Genomic DNA, 21,687 nt, shown 5'->3' with positions numbered 1-21,687 from the left:
TGGGTGGTAATTTCAGTGTTTCTTACTATTACCATTGGTTTTCATATTATGTTTATTTGCTTGTTGCATGGGGGGGGGGGGAGGTGGGTGTGGAAGGAAGTGCTTTGGCTTAAGCTGTTTCTTCTGTTGTCTGAAAGAGTAAAGGAAAAGGGACTCCTATCTCCAGACACAAGCAGATCAAACTCTTTGACACACCTCTACCAGATTTACCTCCACTCATTTCCTCTACTGTTACACAAGTCTGATAAAAATGGCACAGTTTGTTCACACTGAATCACAGTGAATTCCCTTTCAGGGAAAAAAAAAGCAGAAGAACATCACTTGCATCCTTCAGTGAATTAGAGCCATTGTTTTTGATTTCCTGGTGGGTAATTGAAGGCTTTTACAGCTAGAAGAAATTATTCATAGAGTCATGAAAAATGGATTAACTTTCCTGAGTGCTTCATTGATGTTTTAGATATCAACTTTATTCCAATTAAACTTATATAATCTAAAAATCAATAAACTTCTTTATTTTAGAGAATAAATTATAGAGGAAAATAATTTGTTTAGCCTCTGTGAACTGCCTTATTGCCACATATTTTATATATGCAATCTCTGCAAGGAACAAAAGAACTCAGAGTGCTGTTACACTCAGTACAGACAGAAACCTTTCTTTTCTTCCATCTATTTAATAAACTCTTCAATCACTTGCAATGGCTACTACCAAATACCTCAAAATATACATCAAATACATGTCATAAAATCCATTTCTGTATTTTTTGTGTACTGTGGCTGTGATCTCAAGTCTTATTAATGACAGTCTATAATTTCAAATTGCACTTTTTTAAAAAAATTCCTTTCTCCTTTAGAACTGGTGAAGAGGTCTGTCTTCTTGCCTTCAAGTGTTTCAGGAAACTTTTTAACATTGCCAGAGAGCTAATTATCAGTTAATACAATATTTCACTTTTACGTGGCATCTACTATTACTATCTAGTTGCAGCTTGAAATAACATTAAGGTCTTCTAAGGAATATTTCTGAGGACAATTTCATAGAAAGTAATTTCATAGCCTAAATCTGAATGAAAAATGGTTTAATAAATACTTTTAATGTATGGGTTAAAAAGTAGATTTTGAAAGGTAGACGTTCTGAACGCTGTGTTTCATCCCTGCCTATATTAATGTAAGATCTTCTCTGAATTTTTCTCATTGGTGGCAGAAAAAAAAATGGATAATCTTTAGTCAGTTAAAATAACTCATTTTATCAAACTGGGAAATGTTTTACCTCCCAAAAACCACCGTCCTCCTTCCCTTCCTAGCAAAATACACATAAGCAACTGTGTTACAACATAAATACAAAGTTCCTTGAAGGAGAGGCACTTTACCAGAGTCCAAGACCTTCTCCTGTTCTTGGAGGACATTGTCTACAGTTTGAACAGCACTTTGTCTTCAGATACCTCTAGGGAAGTGGAGTAATGGGATGTCTCTGAGTTCTTTAACAGAGGTAGAAGAATATGATTAAAAACATATTTGCTGCTTTTGTGCAGCGAGAAGTTCTAGCATGGCTCAAACAGGAGTGAGTCTGCGGTGCAACCATTTGCTGAGGTAATCTCAGGCATAGCTGATGCTAAAATGATGGTCCTGTTACACCTCAGGACCATTTCCAACAGCCAGGCGTTCCTGCCTCTTTGAACAGCCCAGAAGGGGAGCATATCTGACTCCACAGTGAAAACCAAACGTGCACAAGACATGTTTTGCATTTTGATTTGCCTTTTTTGTGAGTTTGTTTTTGATAAGGGTTAGTTTTGCTAGCATTTATCTCCCTATTTCCCTGGCTCTTCAGGTGTGCTAGGAAACTGCCTGGGAGCACCAAAGGAAGGGCTCAGCTGTATCACCTGAATGTCCTAGACTTTATGTTTTATATGTATATATTTCTCACATTATTCTCGCATAATAAAATTGTCTTTTAAATATAGGTTTTTGTAGAATATATATCCATTTAAGCTGGCATAAATCCTTCATTCACATTTTTCCCTGTGTTAAGCAATGTAAACTATACTGCCTGCCAATTTTTTTCTCTATTTTTTTTTTCCAATCAAGGCTGTATTTTACTTACATAAAAATGTGGTGAAAAACATATTCCGTCCATCCTGTCAGACCAAATTTGCTCTCTGACTTTGTTCTCAGAGTTCATGTGCTGAGTTTCATTTTATGGCAATTTTTTTATAGGCTAGTGATAAATCTTTGTGAATGGAGTGTTTATAATGAAAATACTACCAGTCAAGGAAATACTGACCACACTAAAGATCAGCAGAATTATAACAGCCACAAGATTTAACACTGTTGATCAGTCAGCCTCCAGTAATACCCCCTTTTCAAAGGCAATGTACTATCTCCACACTACACACTTTTTATGGATGTAATTTTTTTCCTTCATTTCACTTTAGATACTCTAATATTAAATTACAAATTCACTGTTTCACTCCATCTCTGTAGTATCAGTAGAATTTCATCAGGTCTGTATAGTATTTTCTGGAATAGTGTATCCAAGGGGAAATGTCAACATGATTTGAAATGCAATAAATATTTAACAGTGACATATTCCATATCATCAAAGTTATATGCAATGTATAAATTTGCATTTTTGCACTGAATTTTTCAGTAAGGTGCTTTCTGCTACATCACTAATAGATTTAGAGGCTGATTTTATAACAGTCTATCTGATAAAATCTCTCTTTTGACTGGGCATTTAGTTTGGCTGTAATAAAAAACCACAACATAAACATTTTGAGGAAGGGAAAAGTGAACACTTTGATGATAACACTACATACATAGCTACCAGCTTTAAATTATTCTGGTAAATGTACTTTGAAAGGATGTAAAAGAAAATTATACTCCAAATCTATTTCTGCCCAGAGATCAACCATCAGCTGGCTGCCATAATGACATTATGCTCTACCCAGGAGTTGAAAGCAGACAGCAAAGTGTGGACCTCTACCTACTTAGACACAGCATAAAATTATTTAAGAAAAAGTAATTCAATGCAGACAATTTTATCTATCCTTCACATTTGTTTCTGTTTTCACTAGCTTTGTATTCTTCCTACTTTTCAATTATCCCAGGAAGAGGTTAGTTTTTCTGAGTATTGTCTTTTGTTGGTTTGTTATGTCTCCATGACACAAAATAAGCACTAAAATAATTTTCTTGTTGGAGTTTTCCTTAGCTGTTGTCTCTTCCCCCCACTTTAGCCTTTCCCATACGCACTTAGGATCAGAGCATTCTTTTCTTCTTATTTCTTGCATTTTACAATTGGATCTCATTCAAATGTTCCTTGAAGTGAAGGAAATTGTCACTTGCAGAAATTTCTCCTCTCCCTTTTTTTTTTTTTTCTCCTTAGTTTTACCAGCATGGAATGTCTATTTTGTGAAGTTTCTGTTTTAAAAGTTCATTGAGTTTTGAGCTTGAATAATAAAGTGAAACTATATGCATTATGTATAAAAATGCTTAGTCTTTGTTTACTTTTGTGGTGAATGAAATAAATTTACTTGGCACAGGCACAAGTTCAGAAACAGCTAATACTCTCATGATAAACCTCGATTTTACAACTTATGTGGAGATGTTTTATATTAGGTTTTATATTAGTTTCTGGTTGAATGAGCCTGTGGTTTAAAGGATAAATTAGGCCAGGGATGCTAGCCACCTTGGACAAAGTACTCAGCCTTTTAAGGTAGCTTTGTTAGGGCACTCATTCAAGATTTTATTTGCTGTTAATTAGCTTGCTGACATTTTGATACATTTTAGTATTAAACTGCCCACATATCCTCTCAAAAGCTTTTCTTCAAGGTCGTGATGCCTGTATCTTTCAGTACGAAACAAAATCCTTGACCATAGTCACTTCTCCATACACACACATTTTGGATCATCTGTGTAATGGTTCAGAGAAAACTGCAACTCTCCTGACTTAGTGTGAGTCAGGAAGAGCAGCTCGATGCTTTCTTTAACTGATTTAGAAGAGAAGTAGAGGATATTTTTCTCACACAAGAAAAATAGCTGAAAAGAAAGTATTGCAAAACAGAATAGTTTGTTTTGCAAGATGGGGCTGCTCAATGCCAGGCTATCAGGGTTCCCTGAAAAATACTTTAAAATCAATAAACTAAAAAGTCAAAGTATCACTGCAGAAAATTTCACTTCTGTATAATCCATGAAACCAAACTCAGAAATCGTTCTTTCTGAGAGCCTTCATCTGGAAAATGATGTTTGTTTTGAAGCAAAGTTGGACCTTAGCCTAATTTTGTGTCAAGTGGGAACATGATTGAACCTCCTTCAACTGTGTTGGCACAGTTAAAGAGCTGGACTCAGGGCCGAGGGTGAGAGAAGGCTGGTTTAGTACTACAACATTAGCACAAGTGTAAAAAGCTGCAAAGGCAAAATGAATTAATCTGTGCAAGGACTGCTGTGGTCTGTATGTGGAAGACAACATAAGAGAGCTAAGTACAAGCTTATTGTGTTTACCTGCACATTGGCTCAGAGCACAAAACTACAAAAATTACTGGTCCACTTTCTTTGACCTAATCTCCTTGAAGTTCAGGCGTGCAGGCTTACAGTTATAGGAAATAAATAGAAGAGCACAAGTCAAAGAGGTGTAATATGTAAAACAGATCAGTTTTTCCAAGTATGTGTCAGATTTTGGCTGCAGGATTATGAGCAAAAAGGGAAAGAACTATTGGGTAATGTGAGATGTGTAAATAACTTACTTTTCCCTCTCCTAGGTGAAGATATTAGGTAGTAGGGATTTATGTCTGTCCCCTCCCTGTGTAGACACATAAATGCATTATTAGGAAAAAAATCCTAATGGAAACCAATTAAAAGTAAACAGCAAGATAAACCTACTCATCTTTGAGAAAGATGTGGTTGATGTTCTAATATTTCTACCACAAGAGCTACATCAGCCTGTGGTACTCTAAGCAGGTGATTCACAGGTTAGGTGCAGCAGGACAGCAAGTATTTAAAAACACTTCCCAGAAAAACACCCCAGCAATTAAGCTGACCTGGCCTCCAGTCAATACATTGGCTTTAATTACATGTTTCAAGGTACTGCTTTTAAATGCCTGCTCTTTTAGGCAGGGGTACAGACGAAATAATGCTCATTTTTCCTGTGCATAATATTTACAAGCAAATCACATTGTAGGTATTGAAACTATTTTTCTGTACTTCAAAATATTGACATGCTCTTCATGAAACTCCAGAATTCTTGTGCCAAAATTGGAGTGTTGAAAACTTCTTTCTTCAGACTCAAAATTTTAACTTATTGTAAATTTACTGGTTTTAAACTGGCAATCCTGCAGTCTCTTCTGCATGCACATGTAGTGCTCCTTCTTTTCTAGAGAAAAACTTTATGACAATGCCAAAGACTTTTAAGTTAAATAATAGTCTTCCAGTTGTGGAAAGTGATAGGGCTCTGTAACAAGTATATAGCTACTCAAGTACTTACTAATCTTGATGCAGTACAGCAAAAAAGTTCCTGTTTTTATTTCAAATTCTAAGGAAAATGAAAATGTTTTTCAATCAAGAATGGAAAGGAAATATTTTTAAATGAGGGGGGTGACAGTTTGTCATTCACTCTCTTTATATATTTTCTATGTATTCTATTATCAATTAAAATTATTTTTATTCAAAAGTATTTCCAATAAATAAACTAAACCATTTTCTTAAAAATCTGTCTCAAAAATTAGATTTCCTGATATTCTTTCTCCCTTCAGAAAGATATATATATATATTTGATGAAATGAAATCCAAAATTATTTTAGAATATATGAAAGTTGGAGCCCAGCTGTGCTCCCTGGCGTTTTTATTCCAACTGTAGTTAAATTCAAAGGAAAATTTGTATTTCTTTATTTGGAACTGAAACAGGCCCACAGTTTCACTTTCAATAAGTATATGGAAATCAATAAGCTGTAATGTAGTTTTTGCTATTTTTCAGTTTCCATCTGCTCCCTTCCATTGCATCTCTCTGTGAGTGACAGCATAATAACTGCTGTACCAATTAATGCCCTTCCAATCCAACCGCATCATTACTGCAAAATAAATGTTTTGCTTTGTAGCGGTTTGTCCTGCTATGAAACTTTGCTTCAGTTATTCCAATCATCTAACAGCAGAAAAGGAAAAGCTGCTTTGTCATCAGTAGCTCAATAGAAGACACTGTATATTCAATAGAGTTGGCAGAATTTTAACCAGTATCAATTTATAAATAGGATAGCAGCAATCATTTATTTTCTGCCTTAAATGAAAGTATCCTTTTTGATGCAATAATAGCCACTTAACTGATTTGAGACTGAAGTACGAGGTTTTTTTGGAGAAATGTTTTCTTTATCCAGAATAAAATATGGAGTCTCTTTCTTTGCAACAAAAGCTCCTAGACGATAAAAGCTTCTATCTGAAACAAGCAGGGGTAATAATTTAGTTCTTTTCAGTAAGAGTTTAATTTTCCCTAGTGGGCTTTCAATGCATAGCTACAGTCCTTTTCCCACTTTTTCCTGTGTCTTAACAAAAATGCTGCAAAGAATATCAGAGGTTGAAGCACTTGAGACAAGCTTCCCCATTCAAGCAGTATCCTCAGTGCAGTCTGTGGGCCTCCTCTGGTGTAAATAGGAGCTTTCACTGCTGCTGGGAAAGTTCTCAGAGAACACGAATCTAGATTAAAGACTGGCACTGGTTTTTGGGACTTCTCTGGCTCAAAGGCTGCATTTATATTGTCCAGTGAGAATTGTGTGAGGAAACAATACAGAACTAACTCCTTCTTCCTAACGTTTCATTCCTGAAACATCTGTTAGCTAATTGGGTTTTTTCCACTTTCTTGCACTATCCTTTTGTGCAGTGATAAAATTTCATCGTCTCTGTTTGCCTGCTTCCCAGACTGTTCTGTTTATTGTGAACAACTGAATTTTCCAATTAATATTTCTAAAAAGAAACGATTGCTTTACAATGGAACAAGTGATTCACTTTATTCATTCTTAGCTTGCACTGATTGATTCATAGAAATTTCTTTTGAGCAGGCATGTTTTTCTATAGCATTTATAGAAACATCTATAGCGATTGCAGATCTCTTGCAATCATAAAGTCTCAGAGACTCCCAAATACAGAACACAATACTAATAATGATATCCAATTGGCTTTAATTTAATGACTTCAATTTTGTGCTCATAATCTCGGAAATGGAAATGTCAGATTTTATTTTCAAAAATACATTTATTATTCTTACCTAGAAAAAAAAAATGCATTAGAATTACATGCTTTTGCTTGTAAAGTCATCTGTTCAGAGGTTAAGAAATCCCAGATGAAAGCTTGCTGTGCAGCTGCAAACGTCTTTATTTTTACCTAATGGCTATCTCATATGAGGTAATTAAAGGCCTGCAACAGAAGCTGAAACACGGGAGTCTCTGGTTCTATTAATTTTTAATCAGTGAGCTGCAGAAACAAACTTATATTAGATCTTGTACAGGAAAAGCTTAGTCACGGGGTTTCAATAGTGCCCCTGCATCAGAGCTGTGAGCAGTCTGGTGGCGATGGCATTCACCCGCATTTGGTGGCACATTGCTCCCAGGTCATCATTCGCCAAACAAACCATCTGGCAGGGAAACCAGCCTGAGAAAAAACCTGCCATCTCTTCCCCTTGGCTGCTTGTTCCTGTTCCTCAGCTTTGCCAGTACAGAGATTTGTAGGGCTCATGCAAACTGGATGACCAAAGTGCTTCAGTCTAAAAAGCGGCTTTTCAGTCTCACTGGCGCAACTGAGGGACAGTGAACAGCAGTGTCGGTGCAGAGCAGAAAGGGAACATTTTCCGCTGATTTTCCCCAGAAAGTGTAATGTAGAACCTTACACACAGGCAGAGGGGAATTTTAACACAGGATTTGTACATCAGAGATGAGTGCTCTAACCAAAGAACATCAGATGAGAATCCCTTGAATTCTTGTATTGGAAAAGAAAAGAGTGACCTTTATTTCATTTAGAAAAGAAAAAGGGTTGGTACCTGCCTTCTGGTTAAGAATTTGAATTCCAAATCTGAAACAGAAACATCTCCCAATAAGCAGCAGTAAGGGAGCTTTTAGAGCTTATCCCTGGATCTCTTCTCCTCCTTTTTTTCTCTTTTCATTTAGCTGAGTACTGCAAGTTTTCTCTCAGAAGTTGTGATCGATCTGCTTATATGTACATCAGTCACTGCTGTTACTAGGAAACCATTGGGTTTTTCCTCTAAAGAATTGTTATAAATAAGCACCATGCCATGAAATAAGATCCTTGTGTATACTGCCTCTGCTTCCAACATAATTAAGATCAGGAAAAATCTAATTTAACGTCATTTGCTGGGTTACATTAAGTTTTCTTGATGGATCATTCATACCTAATTGCTTTGGACTGCAGCTTCATTACATTCTATAATCCTGAGAGTAAATTTGAATAAAGGATGAAGCAGACTGAATAATACTTATGTTTCCAAGGTCCTGTCCTAGAGCAGAAAAAAAAGCAACTTTGCCTCTGTAAGCCATGGGAAAAAAACTCCCCCAGCTCTATTGGTGTCTTCAGGTCATGAAATCTGTGTGAATCAAATTCATCTTATGCTGACTTCAGAAGAGTTGTAGGGAAGAGTTAGTTTTGTGTTCTTAAAAGCAGATGTGGTACCAAAGAGCTGCAAAATCCACTAACAGCATTCTTCTTCTTCTTTTTCTTCTTCTTCTGCTTCTGCTTCTGCTTCTGCTTCTGCTTCTGCTTCTGCTTCTGCTTCTCTCTTAACCTTTTAAAGCCCGTATATGACTGAAGCAGGAATTTAGAAAGCTGTGGAACTTTTATCGTTTACTGCAAAAACTTTACCTGCATCTTTAGTTTCAAAATCCTTACTGCTGGCAGAAAGTGTAACTTTGGAGACACTGCAGTACCTAGGGCTCCATAAGGCTGATCAGCTGTATGAATATTAAAATAATATTTGGGAATGCAACTAAAAGGATCTATTATAATTTATAATTTCTGGTATGTGATATGGAGAATTTTAACAAAAAGCTGAAAAAATGCCCTAAATTTTGGAAATTTACTGCTTAGAAGTCTTCAGTCAACTTGGAACCATTGGACTATTTTATTATTTTGCCACCATCATTTTTTTATTCATTTACTGAAGTATATTAACATAGTTAATTGCTTTTTTAAAAACCTAAGTTGAAAGTAAACATATTGCCTAGATCCATTCCTTCCAAACACAAATTTTCTATTACCCACAGCTTTCGCATTTCTTCTCTCTCACTCCATATCCTAGCAGTTAGGAGAGAAGAAGTCACTTCTCCTCCTTAGCCCCTTTACTTACAGAATGGCAAAAATCAGCCCTGTTGTGACATTTAGCATCTACAAATTTTCTTTTAAAGAACAGCAAGGGATGTGCTGGCTTTTGAGGCATATATAGAGGAAATGAAAGACCTGAATTTAATTTCCTTTTTAACCCTAACAGGTTCAAATTAATCTTCCACATTATAAGAGACTGCCTGAATTCCTTAGCTAGAAATTAGTGGGTAGAAATTAGTGTATTAGGGGCTAGAATTAGTGTGTTAGGGGCACTCTTCACCACTGTATTAAAGCTGCTCTATTCTACAAAAGTGGGCTTAAAATACAAGATACAGCACATTACACAAATAGGCCTGAGTTTAGGGAACTCCTTGGTTGGTAAGCCTCTTTACTCCTGCTCGTTGTCAGAGGGATTGTTTTATACGCTTAGGATAAAATACATGAAGAGAATGAAGGAAAATTATACCTTGACATACTTTATTTATCTTTATTAGCAGGAAGGAGACAAATTTTACATAGAAAATCATGTGCCTGGTTTAGCAGTTCCTTATGGCATTTAAAATACATATGAATCTAGCTTCTGGGTAAAAGGAAAGCGAGATCTGACATCCTGAGAAGCAAAATTGGCAGATTTGGAACACAAAATTAAAATCTAGAATCATTCATCTTCTCATGTTTCGGTGTGCATTAGATTAAGAAATAAAGTGACAGTAATTGTGATGTAATCCCAAATAAAAGTAAAAAATTAATAAAGACCTTATTTAATATCATGGTTAAAAGCTGGTCAAAGCAATAAAACTTTTAAGACTCTTCACAAACATTATCAGCTACTTTGTATCTCAGAGCTCACAGCCACCATACACTTTAATTCAGTTTGATGCAAAAGCTTCTTGAAGCAGAAAAACATTTAAACCTTTCATCTCAGTCAAGTTTTGGTAGTCAATGTCAATTTAACCCAATGAATGGATAGTAAAAATACACATAAAAAAATCATCCTGCTTGCTTGTGCTGTGAAAGGGATTTTATGACCATTAACATGCCACTGGGAGTTCAGATGCTGGTTTCATGGTGTTCAGTGTCACTAAGACATACCTTTTATTCTGTTTTTCATTTAGTTGCTTTTTTTCCTCTCTTGGTCCCACCATTGCTCTGATAGTCTCATGTTCAGGGGAAATCATGGTGAATCATTTTTTCATGAGGAAGTCAGTAATATGTTATGAGCAAAATTTTCCAAATGCAAGTTAGGAAAAGTTTTCTCAAATCTGGTGAACATCATCCTTGGTTCCAGCACTACTGGACCAGTCTAGAAAGTTGCTAACTCTTTTGAAACATTTCAGCATGAGCTGAATTCTTTAGTATTTGAGTCTATGCCATTGCAGCTATTCTTTAATATATCCATGGTTGACATAAAAAATATGATTTTGCATTCCTACAGATAAAAAATGCATTAAGACATTTTTAAAAGCATTATGTAAAACCATTTTGAATCCAACCTTCAATATACATTTCCAAAAAAATAAGAGAATATACATTGTATGAAGCTATGCACTTTGGAAGTTTATTTTTTGTTACTAATTAAATCTCAATTTCAAAAGGAAATATGAGGTAGGAAAACTATCAGATTGTAGAATTAGGTCATCAGGGTTACCTGGGTTTCATCACTGGGTTTTCACACATGGTTTCCCATCTTGCTGATGAAAGCAATGGTTATATGAGATTTACAAGCCCGTCTGAAAAAGCATCTGGCACATCCTCTTCCCAACCAGTATTCTGCTATGTGCACCATATCCCACCTCCAGTTCATTCTGGAATGACAGTGATGCTGTGTTTACCTGACAAACTGGTATCCTGTTCAAAGGACAGTAAGTAAATGAAGTGGCATTTGTGGGACTAATCCTTTTGACACCCCTGGCATTACTTTCACCACATGGGCAGTGCTTCAGGTATAAAAGATGTGCACTAGTTATTTGTCAGTCCTAACTAACATAACTAAGACTTATAAAGTAGAAAATACACAGAAATGACACTCTGAAATTTTGAAAAAAATTCCGACCCTAAATTGTGCCTGAGTTGAGTCTGGGACCTGTTTGCCTTTGCTGGGAATCTGTCACAAACTTGTGCCCTCAGCCACAGGAAATACCCTCTTCTGCAGCCCCAGAAGGTCCCGATGAAGCCAGGCACCCTGGCACCGTGGGTCAGTATGAAGTTAATCCACTGGAGTCCGTGTCCATGGTGAAAGACTTCAAAGCCCAGTTACATCTGTTGTGTTCACTTCTCCCCCCCCTCCAGGTCACAACCTCGGCTCAGCGAAGGTGTCCCGGGCGCAGACATTTCCCAGCTACCCGTCGGAGCAGGGTGAGGAGCACCAGCAGTCCCTGTCGCTGGCCAGCAGCTACGCCTTCAGCTATGGCTCGGGGCTGGTGCAATGACAGCCGGGGCTGCCGGCCGACATGGACAGTTGAGCCTGGAGCCTCCCGCCAGGACCGGGGAGCCACTGGCCCCCTCTGCACCCACCATTTGCCGTGAAAACTGATGCCTACCAGCTCCAGCCGGGTTCCGCCAGTGCGGAAACCTGGAGAGGCGGCTTCCCTGAAGCAGAGGCTAAGTCTTTATTTATTTATTTTGCTGTTCCTTTTGTCGATATGTTCAGAAAGGAGGGGCTTGGGGGGTTGGGGGGAGGGAGGAAGGGGGACACCTCTGTGTTGTAAGAAAGTGGTGGAAACAAATGAAACTGTGTTGGTTGGTGTGAAGGTTTCTGCATGACCGGAGAAGGTCCCTTCTGGGGCTCCATGCAATGGCACATTTGACACTGGGGCCTTCCTTCCCACCCCCACCAGCAGGCCAGCCTGTCTTCACCCACAAACTTTGTAGGTCCTTGCCACAGCCTACAATTCCCGCTGGAGTCACTGAAATGTCTCCAAATTGAGATGCAGCGTCAGTGCTGCGGGGGTCACCTTCAGATCCAAGCAGGTTCCCTCACTGCCCTAGAGGGTGGTTGGGTGTTTTTTGAGCCAGATACCAACATATACTGGAGTAGCAGGCTGATATGTCTTGTTGGGAATAGGGTTTGATGCATTAAGGTAAGGTTATGGCCTGGTCTGGCTCTAATTTTAAATTCCTGGGGCACAAATTCATCCCTTACACGTGCAATTCTCATGACGCCCCTAAGACCTGTGAGCATCCCTATCAGCAGCACAGTCTTGTCCCCAGAATTGCTGCAAAGTCTTCTTGTTCACAAATTATTTAGGTAACCATGCCTGCAAGCTTGACTTTAAAAAGCGGGAAAACTGTTCTTCAAACAAATAAAAGCGGGCCACATGCCCAGCTGGCGACTGCCGTGCCACAGCTGGGCCAGACATGGTAGAGCTGAGCTCTGGTCTTGTCTTTCTGGTCAGCGTTACTTTGATTTTCTGTGTTTACTTCTCAGATTTCTGTTTTAGATGCACATTGTATCTTGTATGATCATGTGTCAAGCATCTGTTTACTTTCAAAAGGAGGATGAGTACCTCTCAATGGAAATCTTCTGTCTTTGGAAGGCGTCTTTAAAAAACGAACTGTAGTAGGTGTGTTCGTAATCAGTAATGAGGGAATAAGTTGGAAGGCATACCTGTAACTGGGGAATGAATTTTGTCTATCCTGAACATTTAGATTTTTGTAACTGTTATCAAATATTTATGTACTCCTCGTGATGCCCTGAAATGTTCAACATTGTGAGGAGAAAAATCTGCCCTCTTACATGATCTGAGCAGCCTTTGTGTTCTGTTCCTAGTGTGAAACTATTGCCATGATTACCAGAGGGATTCAGCTCATTGGTTGTTTCTCAGGACAGGTTGAGGAAATATATCAAGGAGAAGACACATAGACTCTTTTCCAATGAAACAATCGGTTTTATGTACTATAATTTAACTGAAAAAGTGCTGTTGGGTTGTTTTATATATGCACATTATATATATATGTATTAAAAGGTATGGAAGAAACTTCTGCTTTTGATTAACATTTACTGATACAGTATGGTCAGCTTTTCTCCAACCATTTTCCCAGCTAAGAGACCTTGCAGACTTACAGCTTTCTACACCTCAGTGAACAGCTGCTGAATAAAAACGCTTCGTGATCCACTTGAATGAAACACTTCTACCCCACCACAATCACCTTTATTTATTTTTCCCCTTTTTCCTGGTCTCATTCACTACCTCTTTTCCTTCTCACAGTGCTGCCATACTCAGGAATAGAATGGCTCCCTACAGAGAGTATTTTGATGAGCTAAAATGCAAACTGATCTCCCATGCTGTCAGGACAATGTACCTATGGTGCTCTCAGAGCTGTACCCATCAAGGAAGCTTCATTCACACTTTCATTTAAGAAAAAGATTCAATTGACATTTTGCTTAGGAAAGATTTCCAGTTTGCAAATGTTAAATGCAAAATGTGATACAGAAGGATAGATATTCTGCTGCTGTAATTCTGTTATTCAGTGCAACTTTGCCAAATATTTGCCTCTTGGGGAAATGGTTTGGTATTTTTATTCCTTTGCAACTGGGATTCTTTCACTTGCCCTAAAATTATAAATATTTTCTTTGAAACTCCTTAGATTAAGTTTTCAATATGTTCTACAGGTTTCAATGCTGTGTCGACGTATCTTTTTTCCTCTATTATTTGAATACTAGTTATTTAATATTTACATATTCTACATAGTTCAAAAGTGGGGAAAAGGCAAAACAGGAGAATATTGTAACTGCTTTAGAGTTCCAGTGTCCATATACTTTAAGAACCTATCTAAATCCTGAACCCAGTGCTTCAACTGTATTTCAATAAAAAGCATAAGGTCTATATAATGTTCTCTTTTTGTTCCCTGGGGAACAGTTGCTGTCTATGGCTTTGTCTTCCTATGCAGTACCTGAATATTGTCAAGTTAATGAAAATGTAGATGCTATTTTCAAACAAAACACACAAAAAAAGGAGGGAGGGGGCATTATAGCAGTTTTCACTATATATATGGCCATATATAGCAGTTTTACTAAATATTTTGCTTTCATTGCATAATGGAACCATCCTCTCAACTCATACATTTATAAAATACCCATGAGGTCTCATACAGTACACAGAAAATTGAACAAAGCTGCAGCACACAACCAGTCTAAAGCAAATCTGACCTGTTGGAAACCTATTTCTTGTAGAGACGAAACACAAGCACACTGGAAGTTGAAAATGAGGGTGCAACTTCACAATGTACTATAACACAGTCTAAGAAAACCAGGAACCTGAAGCACAAAGGTATTCAGGAGCCAGTGGATGCTGCCATTAGTGCCACTCCAGAAGAGCAGGTGATACCACTGTAACATCGGTGCATTCACATAGCTTCCACAAATGTTCCTCAGAAAAGCTCCATGAGAACCAGGCAGACATTGACTACAGTTTGCCAGAAAATTCTGTTTTCATGGAATTGCTTTAATTCCTGGCATATGCCTGTTGATAACCTAAGTGATGCCCCACTGAGACTACCTTGTACAGCTCCTAGTGCTTCCACCAGAAGGAAAACTCTCTTTTGGAACACCTGGTAGAGCTGCCTGCCTAGAGACTACAACAGCTTTTAAACAGACCCAGGGACCCCATGGGACCCTGTTCCAGTCTCGGCCTTCTTCATGTGCAAGGCACACAGATAATACGTCTTCTCCTGACCCAAGAGTTGCTCTCTGTTTTCAGCTAATGAGCTGTGAAGAGATGGAGGGCAACAAAATGTCTTCAGTGGCAACCAGGTGCAGCTGGTATAAATGGAACTTAGCATTAGTACATTATAAAATAGAAGAAATAAAATAAATCTATCACTTTCATTTCTGGTTCTGAGGATGTGTTATGAATATATAACTGTAACTGTGATTTACATTTTTTAAAATCACCCTTTGATAACAATATATGAACCAATGACACAGCATTACTAAATATAGCTACTAATATATCTTAACTGTGAATATTATAGATTGAAGCATGCTGGTACTTTTGATTTTGAAGTCACTTGGTGCAGAAAAGGTGAAATCTAAAGAGACTGCTAATAAATCATCAAATGGTGCTAAGGAACTTGAATAGTCCCATTTTTTAAATGGCTGCATGTCATTATTTATAGTTTAAATTGTGTGTGAGTATACTCGTCTGAAAGAATTTCATCTGCCTATGTAAAGGAAAAAGAAAGGAGAATCTCTTGTAGCAAGGAGTTTGTTGTTTTACTGAGGAAATATTTAGGTGTTACTTTTTGTGGCAGGCATGTATCAAGTTCTGTGGTCACATGTATCAAGTTCTGTGTCCTTGGAAGGTTTTTCTGGGTCTGTTTTCTTCATTTTTTTGTTCCACAAGAGCTACAAGTAGAGCTTGAAAATGTATTGACAAACCAAAGAAGTTTGTTGAGACCTTGACAATAGCTGCTCTCTTGTTTTGTCAAAAGTCTACCATGACATTTCAGGAAAATACTTCATTCCACAACACATGTATAGAAATCCTGTTGGGATGCAGAAAACTATAATCAAGTTTTGCTCTAAGTTAATAAGGCTTTGCTGGAAGAGGGGTTGAAATTGAGTATCTGAGGGCAAAAGTGTTTTAAAGTGCTGTCTATAGCAATAATTCAAGTACAAAATACAGCCTTCAGGCACCCATTTATTTAGAAGTTGTTAAGTGCAGGCAATCTGTGAAGACCCTTACCTGCTTACAGCAAAGAGAAAAAAAGGTCAATCATTAATCATATCTATGTATTGCATTTATCAGAAAAGGAATTAACTTCAGGCTTATTCAGCTTTCCAGTCTAACAGACAATGCTATGAGGAGTAGGGGTTTTTTGAGATATTTGATCTCTAGGAACTCACAAAGACCATCAGCCTGTAGCATATAAACCTCTACTCAGACCTAGCTCACCAGTCACATGTGCTAGTTTTCATCTGGTAGCCTAGAAACTGCAGGGTGGTTTCTTAGAAAATATAATTGTCTTGAATGGCTGTGCATGTTAGCATGAAATACAGAATTATTTACAAAATACAAAAAAGGAAGGAGTAATGAGTTCCAATTAATCTCTACTTTAGTGTTTAATGTCAGTGTATTCCGGCTCCTTTTTATACCTGCTGCAAAGGAATAAGTGTGGCTTTTATCCACACACAGAATAGAGTGAACAGTGGAAAAAGTGTGAAAAGCTGCTCTTTGATTACAAGAATAGATCCAACAGCACTGGAAAATTTCATTTTTCCATACATCATCCAAATTCTTGTGACTCTTTCCAAACACACATATTACACAACAGGATTTTTTAGAATTTTACATTTTTCACCACAGACAACTGGTCAGAATGCCTGCCTGTGTTTTGTAAGTAGGAGATAATGACTGTGCAACACCACTGTGGTGACAAAACTTTAAAATCAAAGGGCTGGATATATGAGTTCAGTCTTGCAGTACATGAAGGGTGCTGTGTTTGTTCTTGATATTATAAAGAAATGCTCTTCACTTTTTATTTTAGATAAAAAGGTGAGGTATATTGGAAACAAGGATAGGTTTATGGTGGAATGAAAGAAAGCTCAACGAATATTGACTCCCTTGTTGTAACAAGAAGTTTGTCTCCCTGTCCAGGTCCTTACCAGAGAGTAAAAGGTGATGGGTGAAGGTGCTGTGTGTCCAGCAATTATTTAAATTGCATTATGCTTAGAAACCTAAATATTAGAATCTGCTGGCAAACTGGTGCTATTGAAGAAAACAGAAGTTTCACTTTGCAAAGGTTTTTACATCCATATGCAGCTCGACAGATTTTTACAGACGCGATTAAAACAGATATGACAGTAACTGAGGTTTAAGTATGATTAAATATAATTACAGCATTTTAAAATGTCCATATTGTTATGAATATCGCAAGCTGTAATGGAGACAATATTTCCTTTTCAACTGAATGCAAGGTCAAAAAGTAATAGGCTCTCTAATATGAAGAAGTTAAGCTTTTAAAATACCACATTTAAAGTCCCAAAGAATGAATTTCATTGGGTTTTTTGTTGCTTTGATACAGAAATCCTCGTGAGGTTCAACAGTTTTACCATGTTCTCTTAAAATCCTGGGATTGTCAAGTGCATTAATATATTTTACAGCAGACTTTTTTCCTGTGAGAGTATTTGATATTAATTAAATTACTTTTTAATTAGGATACACATTGTTTTCAGTCTTTTTTAAAATTGTATGATAGCAAGACAGAGTGGGCATAGAAAATAGCACAAAATTAATTGGCTGTTTTGGCAATTCCATACCAATAACCAAAATAAGGGTTTCAGTTAAACATTTATTCTCATCACTGCTCCTATACTTAGAATAAATTACATAAAATAAAATTATCCTTGTGGATGTTAATTGTCACATTTCCTGAGTTTCCATAGATGACAGGCTGTGACAGGAGATATCCAGAACTGCTTTTGGGTAATTGTTCTTATTTGAGATGGTTACAAGGGAAAACAGAAAATACATGAAAAAAAAGTGTTATGACTTCTTACCAAATAATGATACACACTAACCTTTTATTTCTTCTTACATCTTTGAAAAGCATCATTATAGAAAGGTAGAGAAATTTATGAAAGAAAGTGCAAAATGTGGTAAGAAATCAATGAAAATAAAAACAGATTCTGTAATCTTTAAAAAGTTTAGGAGAAATTAGCAAACATTTAAGCACACAGCAGTGGGCCATGTTGAGTGCAAAACACATTCTGTAGCATTCAACTTCTCCTTCTTTATCAGGAGCTGGAAAAATGTTTTGTGTTCAGTCTAATTCACAGCTCTAAGTTACTCTAAACAAATGGACTGAGGAGTGCTGGGCTGATTTTCCCTAACCTGGCTGCCTAACATGCATTATGCAGTATAGAAAAAACAGTATTTTGCACAATGCAGCACCATTTTTATCACACAACTTTTTGGAACTTACTGCAGCCAGATATTGTCAAAAATGTGATTTAGACTATTTCACAGCTCATTGAATTCTGGGATGAAAGCAATATCTTCCTTTATGATCCATAAAAGTACATACAGAGGTCCTCAACCTTTATTCTTCTAATTACAAAATGTTCTGACAGAGTTCTGTGGGAAAGTTCCTCCCATTCTACCACTGTTGGGTGAATTATAGACATTTCAAAGAAAATAATAAGTGTCTGCTTAAGACAGTTTTATTTCAGAGGAAAGAAAAGGGTATTAGCAGAGATTAATTTGAATACATGTAAATATTTCTAACATACATTCCTCTCTTCAATTACACATGTAGACATCAGCACAAACAGAGAAAGGTATTGAAGAATAAAGAAAGATACTGTGCTTTTGTTTATATCTTAGTATGGTAAGCTATTGATCACTTAAATAATTTTATAAAATGTATTGGTTAATGCTACAAATGAATTATTTAGTGTAACAATCTAATTGAACGAGGTGTTAAATACCCTTTAGAACCACTGAGATGCTTTTTTTCTAAAACTACAAATTTCTCTTTTTTAAGTAAGCATAAGGTTAGAAGAAATATGTCAGCCATGGCTAGTAATTCATATTAATTATGCTGGGTAACTATTCAGGCTAACAATGCGGATAGTGTAGAATTAATCTTTTGAAACTTGTGTTAGATAGCTTTGTACATTTCCTTGGGTATTTCTAGCTCAAACATTATGTTCTAAGTTATAGGTAGGGATATGTAACTGCAAGACTACAGCACAAATAGTAAGGTAAATCTATGGCTTTATAAATCAAGCCTAATCAGGGCCAAGAAATAAGTCAGAGCAGTGGCACTAGTCAGTCCTGTGGCATGGTGGTAGCCAGCCCCAGCAGCATCTGGGCTATTATCTCAATGTTCCTGAGGCTCCCCTGCTTTACAGGAAGTGTTGGCAAACTCATCACTTGTTTATCCCATGGTTATCCAGATGCTCCTCCTCGTCTCATAATGCTCAATGCTTTGTACTATTAGAAAAGAACAAAAAAAAAACTTAGGGACCAAAGCAGAACCCTCTTGGTGGAAGAGTGTCCTACCAAGCCCTGCAGGCTCTTCTTCATCCTTAAAATATGAGTTGTTTCTGTGCGGGAGGCCAGCTTCACAGGGCAGGGGGGAGGGCATGCTTGCTTGTCTGATGCAGGCTGGGAGAGAACTGGGAAGGGTGTCCCATTTCCCGAGTGATTTGGCAGGTATGATGCAGGATGAACCAGCATTTCATGTGACAGTGAAAAGCCCGGTCCAGTTTAGTGTTTGGAAGGCTGCTGTGGGTCTCGAGCCTCGGGGTGGAACCTTTCGCACGAGATATCAAAGGAGCAGTGAGCCCACACCCTGAGCCCACACACACCCTTGACACCACACCCCAGTGAGGCACAGCTGTGAAGGTGTCTTGTGCTCTAGCCCAAAACGGTTCCCCAGGAATGTGTGAGTTTTGGGAATGTCTTTTATGTTGCCTTACTTACACCTTAAACAATGCAGTCTGAGAATGTGGCAGATAGCTTCTACTCCTGGGGTCTGCAGCCTAAAAGAACATTTTAGCACCTATCATGTAGACAGACAGGTTGGTTTTGGAAATAACCCTTAGTGTCAGACTTACAAAGCTGTTTAGAGGATTAACTCCTATTGAGCATCTCAGCTTTGAAGGAAATTGCACTAGGGAGTACTCACTGAGGCAGAGTTTCAGCTACTGTAAATAAATACCATTTGATTTGGACTTTCACAGCGCTCCATAACAGAGTAGATTTAAAGGAGCATGATGCACGTAAGATTTAAAAATAAATTTTGAAAATCAGAGTCCTGGTGCCCTGATGTCTTTATGATTACAAAAATAATAATCATCATCCTTAAAAAAATACACACAAAAAAGCACGCAAACAAACCAAAACAATCCCACCCCTAGAAATGAATCTGGTAGTGAGATCAATCAACTGAACCCTCTGAATCTGAAATCTTTCCTTTTTCTGAAGTCAGGTTTCTTATTTGGATCTCTCAGGAGTAAACTAACAAATGCAGGTAGCAGCTACACTTCAACTGTTCTGCTTGCTGTGTTTCCTTGGTCCTCTCCTCCTGTCCCCTAGTCCTGGGATAAGACCTGGAGAGGAGGCAGGTGATTAAGTTGCACAGTATAGTTAGAACAAGCTGTTTCTGACCTTTCTTGAAAACATTTAGTCACCTAACAGAGAAGGTGTCTGGGAATTTAGGTCAGGTGGAGGTCAGAAAGAGGGTTAATTGCTGAGCTACCCTGCCAAGTGTGGGGGTGTGGAGGAGTCCAGCTTCTTGCATTCCTTGGTGGGTCCAGCCCTTAAAACAGCCTGTTTCCTCACAGAAACACTGTTTCACCCCAAGATGCACAGCCAAGGGAGAGCAGGAGACTAACAGAAGGAGCAGTATCATGAACATGTTTCAGTCAGAAAAGTTCTTTAAGGTAAAGGAATGTATCTGAAATGAACAAAGAAAATAACAGTTTCTAACTTTCACCTTCTTTCATAGACTGTGAGTTTCTTTTTTGTCTTGTTGATCCAAACTCTGGTGACTGCCTTTCCTACATTCAGAAGTCTTTTTCAAGGAGATGTGAGTTTACACCCTCTAAAGACTTAGTTGTACTGTTAATCATTGAATATTCCTTTGAACATCGAATTTAAACATTTTCCTTTTCGACCCAATGAAAATAGATTAATTTTATTATTATGGAAAAAGTCTTACTTTTCTTTAATCTCATATATTCATTGTCAAATCACACACATGGTAGTTACCCTAGAATACCCTTCAAGGTATTTAATGCTCTGTTTTAATGACAACACATTTTATTATATTTATTTCCTTTCAGCAAAGTTTCTAAGACCTTAAAAAGCCCACAGAATTATTTTATCGTTTAGATGGTATGCTGAGCTGGTTGCTATCCATGGTTGTGTCATTTTGCTTTGTTGATTCTGTTTTCCTCCCTCTTAACTATTTGAGTGAGTGGTGCAGCATGAAATAGCACAGTAACTGTTCAATAAAAAACTTCCAAGTTACAGTTTATGGCGTTTATTCAAAAGAAATGAAAAAATTTCCAAAAGGAAAGTACAAATCTATGGGAAATATTGAAACTAAGCAGCAATAAACAGCAGTTTGTTTACACTGGAAAGTCTATTTACATAATACAAACAGCAGACAAACTCTTACTGGGTCCCAGCCTGTTAGACTCATAAAATATTTAAAGAATTCTAATATTGCATTTCAAATTGAGCTTTTCAAAGTTTCTCTTGTGTGTAGCCTACTAGTTTTTAAACCAATGAGAATATTGAGAAGTTTGGGGTTGTTTTCTTTTTGGTTTTAATTTGTATCAGTCACTTGTTCAGCTGCTGTTCACTGATATGACTATGGTGAAAAAATGAAGCTGTTGTTTTGGGATTGTTTTTTGAAAAAAAAAAATGTTGT

General features: G+C 37.4%; 1 protein-coding gene across 2 annotated transcripts in view; it reads left to right on the top strand.

Annotated features, from left to right (window-relative positions):
• DOK6 (docking protein 6) overlaps positions 1-11,920 on the top strand; it is a 254,684-nt gene extending 242,764 nt beyond the window's left edge. For both annotated transcript variants that reach the window (XM_069005925.1, XM_069005927.1), the window contains exon 8: positions 11,590-11,920. In XM_069005925.1, coding sequence (XP_068862026.1) covers positions 11,590-11,729 — 140 coding nt within the window. In that variant the 3' untranslated portion in view covers positions 11,730-11,920. The remainder of the gene's footprint in view (positions 1-11,589) is intronic.
• Positions 11,921-21,687: the final 9,767 nt, after the last annotated feature.

This window comes from Aphelocoma coerulescens, chromosome 2, assembly GCF_041296385.1.
Source record: "Aphelocoma coerulescens isolate FSJ_1873_10779 chromosome 2, UR_Acoe_1.0, whole genome shotgun sequence".
NCBI classification, from domain to species: domain Eukaryota; kingdom Metazoa; phylum Chordata; class Aves; order Passeriformes; family Corvidae; genus Aphelocoma; species Aphelocoma coerulescens.
The sequence above is the reverse complement of the archived record's forward strand: the minus strand, read 5'-3'. Positions and strand labels throughout refer to the sequence as shown.